The sequence below is a fragment of the Echinops telfairi genome, unplaced genomic scaffold, assembly GCF_000313985.2.
Source record: "Echinops telfairi isolate 266 unplaced genomic scaffold, ASM31398v2 ScPeMD7_443;HRSCAF=831, whole genome shotgun sequence".
NCBI lineage: Eukaryota > Metazoa > Chordata > Mammalia > Afrosoricida > Tenrecidae > Echinops > Echinops telfairi.
This window is the reverse complement of record NW_022104341.1, coordinates 84,433,476-84,437,192: the sequence shown is the minus strand read 5'-3', so window position 1 is coordinate 84,437,192 and position 3,717 is coordinate 84,433,476. Positions and strand designations below refer to the sequence as shown.

Here is a 3,717-nt window from a genome sequence, read left to right as displayed (position 1 = left end):
CCATTGCCTGCCCCCCGCCCTGCATCCACTTCCCCAATGCACGCCCCCTGCGCCCCCTCCCCCCAGTTCCACACCCACCGGGTCTCAGCATCCTCTCCAGTCCTGGGGTGCCACGTGTTCAGGCCCGCTCGTCCTTCCAGCCCCGCCCAGATGAACCCCTCTTTCGACACAGAACTCCCCCCGGCCCAGAGGGAGGGGCGGAATGTTTGCACGTGGGTCTGGCTGTGATCTGGCCAGGAACCTGTATGTAAGTCCAGGAATGGGGGGGCTTCCTTTGTGAGTATGTGGCTGTGTGTGACCGTCAGTCGGGCGTGTCTATAGTTTTCTGTGTGTCTCTGAGTGTGTGACCAGGGGTGCCCGTGTGATTCTGTGCATCTGTGAGCGAGACCTCCTTAAAAGTGCCCAGAAGTGGTTGCTGCTCGTGTGGACCCACAGCCGGGGCCAGTGCCCAGGTCAGACCTCTACTTGCCTGGCCAAGCTGTTGGCCCCCTTCTCCTGGGATCCAGAGGTTTGTGGTATCCTCCCTTCTCAGAATCAGAAGTTTCTCCCCGTCCAAGGGGACTAGCCTTGGGGTCTTAGGTGGGAGGTGCACACCTTATATTTTGATCCCTTGCTCTGGTGGCAAGCCATCCTGTGTACATCCTGCCCACATTGGGCTGCACTAGGCCACCTCCCAACCTGGTCCCAAGTGGCCTGGCCTTTTGGCTCCTGGCACCTGCCTGACAAAATCACTTACCATCCTAGCGGACGGAATGTAGTCAAGAGTGGAACGCTTCTGCATCGTGGCTACCGGTTCGTGGCCTCCCTCCCCCCTTCCCCAAACCTGGAATCCATTCTTGAGGATGCTGCCTGTTCCTGGAGCACAGGGGCACCCCTGTGTCTGTGGGTTTCAGTAGGACCAGTGTCACGTTTGGTGGGCGTACGTCCCGTGGTCTTGTGGGAAGGTTAAGTGCCTGAGTGTGAGGCTGTACTTAATTAAGTGTCTGAGAGCGAGGAAGAGGGTGAAGATTGTCGCTGTATGTGGTTGGGTGTGTGTCTGAGGTGTGTGGCCGTTGCATTGCTAGGGGACTGACTGACTTGGGCGTCTCCTGGTGGGTAGAAAGTGAGTGCCTGAGTCTGAGGCTGTAAGCAGGTGAGTGTGATCCTGTGGGTCTGTGAGTGTGAGCAGCTGGGCAGGAGGTGGGTGGGTGGGTAGCTTTGCACACCCAGCTCTAACCTGCAGGGTCTGTTTCTCTCCTGCCCCTGCTCAGGCCGGCAGCCGGATGCCCGGGCCCATTGGGCCGGCCCGTGGCCGCCTGCGGGATGAGCAGGCTGCTGGGGGGGACGCTGGAGCGCGTCTGCAAGGCCGTGCTCCTGCTCTGTTTGCTGCACTTCCTTGTGGCCGTCATCCTCTACTTCGACGTCTACGCCCAGCACCTGGCCTTCTTCAGCCGCTTCGGTGCCCGAGGCCCCGCCCGTGCCCTCCACCCAGCTGCCGGTGGCAGCGCCAACTGCTCCCGGCCCAACACCACTGCCCCCAGCTCCGGGCTCCCCGAGGCCCCCAGTGCCAGGCCTGGCCCCACGGCTCCCGTCCTGCCACCCTGTCCTGACTCGCCGCCGGGCCTCGGTGAGCCTGCGGGGTGGGGTCTGCTCAGGGCCGGGAGGAGGGTTTCGCCCGCCGCCTGCCCGGTGACTGGGGAGTGGAATCTTGGCCTGTTCTTGGCATTGCCTTGCCCCGGCTCAGGCGCCGCCTTCTGCACTGTCCTGCCTGCAGTGGGCCGCCTCTTGATAGAGTTCACCTCGCCCATGCCTCTGGAGCGGGTGCAGAGGGAGAACCCGGGCGTGCTCCTGGGGGGCCGCTATGCACCGCCCGACTGCGCGCCAGCCCAGACGGTGGCGGTCATCATCCCTTTCCGGCACCGGGAGCACCACCTGCGCTACTGGCTCCACTACCTGCACCCCATCCTGAGGCGGCAGCGGCTGCGCTACGGCGTCTACGTCATCAACCAGGTGTGCTGGCGGCGGGGAGGGGCGTGGGACTGTGTACCTGTGTGCGTGCACCCTTGGGGGCGCCTGTGACAGCGGGGCTGGGCAGGCGCTCATGCCTGTTGGTGCTTCTGTGGGGTTAGAGGCACTTGTGGGTCTGGGGCTGCATGGCCACAGCAGTGTCTGAGTGTGCAGAGAGCTCTGTGTCTACACGATGCGTGGGCCCACCGGCGGGCATGTCCAGGTCTCAGAGAGGAATGAGCTCCGTCTTTCCTCATCGGGCCTCACTCTGTGGTGGAGGCCTGGGGTGTGCTGGCTAGGAGGAGTTGTTGAGAACACTGAGAGGAGGGACAGGCCACGGCCAAGGTCAGGAGACTCAGTCCAGCATCTAAGCTTGATGTAGAAGAGCCTTGTAGACTCTTGTAGACATGGAAGCACAGACAGGAAGCTGATCCAGCCCCGGGACTGGGGGGTGCTTGCTGAGACGGGACTTGGGATGAGCAGGCATCGGCTGGGGGGCTGGAAGGGACATGCATTCTAGGCAGCGGAAGCTGGGGACCCCAAGGTTCAAGGAACAGCTGGTCTGTGTGTTCAGGAACCGCTGGTCGAGGGAGGCGTGGGAGTCCCAGCAGAGATGAGGCTGGGGCACTGGCAGAGACCGAGTGGAGAAGGGTCCTGGGAGGCCTGCTGAGCAGGTGAGTGCCGGCCTGCAGGTGGTGGGGCCCCACGGTCAGGTGGTACTTAATGCATCTCGACTGCCTTTAGCAATTTAATGCATCTCGACTGCCTTTAGCAATTGCTCTGGTTGCAGGTGGAGAATGGCCTGGGAGGGGTGAGGGGAGGTGGGCTGACCAGCGGGAAGAGGGATTAAGTTGGGCATTCACCGTGGGGGTGCAAGGAGAGGTATTATGCAAGTGCGGGTGAGTGAGGAAAGGTAGGGGTCACGAGGGTCTCTGCCTAGGACGTTTGCTGTGGGGTGGCAGCACCTCTCAGTGAGGTGGGGAACACAGGAACCAACGCAGCCCTGGGGGTGTCTGGCTCCGGATTCTTGTGCGCACGTGAGAAGTTTGAGGGCCTGGGGGAGGTGTAGGAGGAAGTGTCTGGTGGGTGGACAAATGAATCTGGATCTAAGAGCAAGGTCTGAGCCGGAAAGAGGATGCTGGGAGTGGTCCCTAAAGTCAACCATGCACAACACACCCTGGGTGCATGGGACATACAAGGAGGAAAGCCAGAGGGGGGGAGCTCGGAGGAAACCAGCAGTGGAGGGGTGCGTGGATGAGGGCTGCCCCAGGAGGCCGAGCAGATTGGCCAGAAGGTCGGTCTGGGACAGCGGGGTGTCCCTGAAGCCCAGGAGAGAGTTGGACAGGAGCTGTGGCAGCTGAGTCTGCCGGGGGAGTCCAGAGGGATTGGACGAGAGTTGTCCGGTGGATTTAGCAACAAGATGGGCCCAACGAGAGCCATTTCAGGGGCACGGTGGGGGCGGGAGCAGATTGCAGTGGGTTGAAGGAGGAATCGGATTTGAAGAAACGGAAATAGCTGGTTGGAGGCAACTCTCCCTAAAAACTGCCAAGAAGGGAAGGCCAAGGTGGGGCGGCGGCTAGAAGGGGCCTTGTTTAGATGGGAAGGAGCTGAGCCTGATTGTGAGCCGTGTGGGGAAACTCGGGGCACGGAGTCAGAAAAGGTGCTGGTGGGAATGGTCAGGTCCTCCGGGGGCTGGTGGGAGAGAAGGGAGAGAGGAGAACTGGGTGGGGG

General features: G+C 61.8%; 1 protein-coding gene across 1 annotated transcript in view; it reads left to right on the top strand.

Annotated features, from left to right (window-relative positions):
* Positions 1 to 73: 73 nt before the first annotated feature.
* The window catches only part of B4GALT2 (beta-1,4-galactosyltransferase 2), a 14,261-nt gene continuing 10,617 nt past the window's right edge, over positions 74 to 3,717 (top strand). Inside the window, exons 1-3 of the mRNA XM_045291936.1 lie at positions 74 to 247; positions 1,251 to 1,606; positions 1,754 to 1,989. Of these exons, the coding sequence (XP_045147871.1) occupies positions 246 to 247; positions 1,251 to 1,606; positions 1,754 to 1,989 (594 nt within the window). The 5' untranslated portion in view covers positions 74 to 245. The remainder of the gene's footprint in view (positions 248 to 1,250; positions 1,607 to 1,753; positions 1,990 to 3,717) is intronic.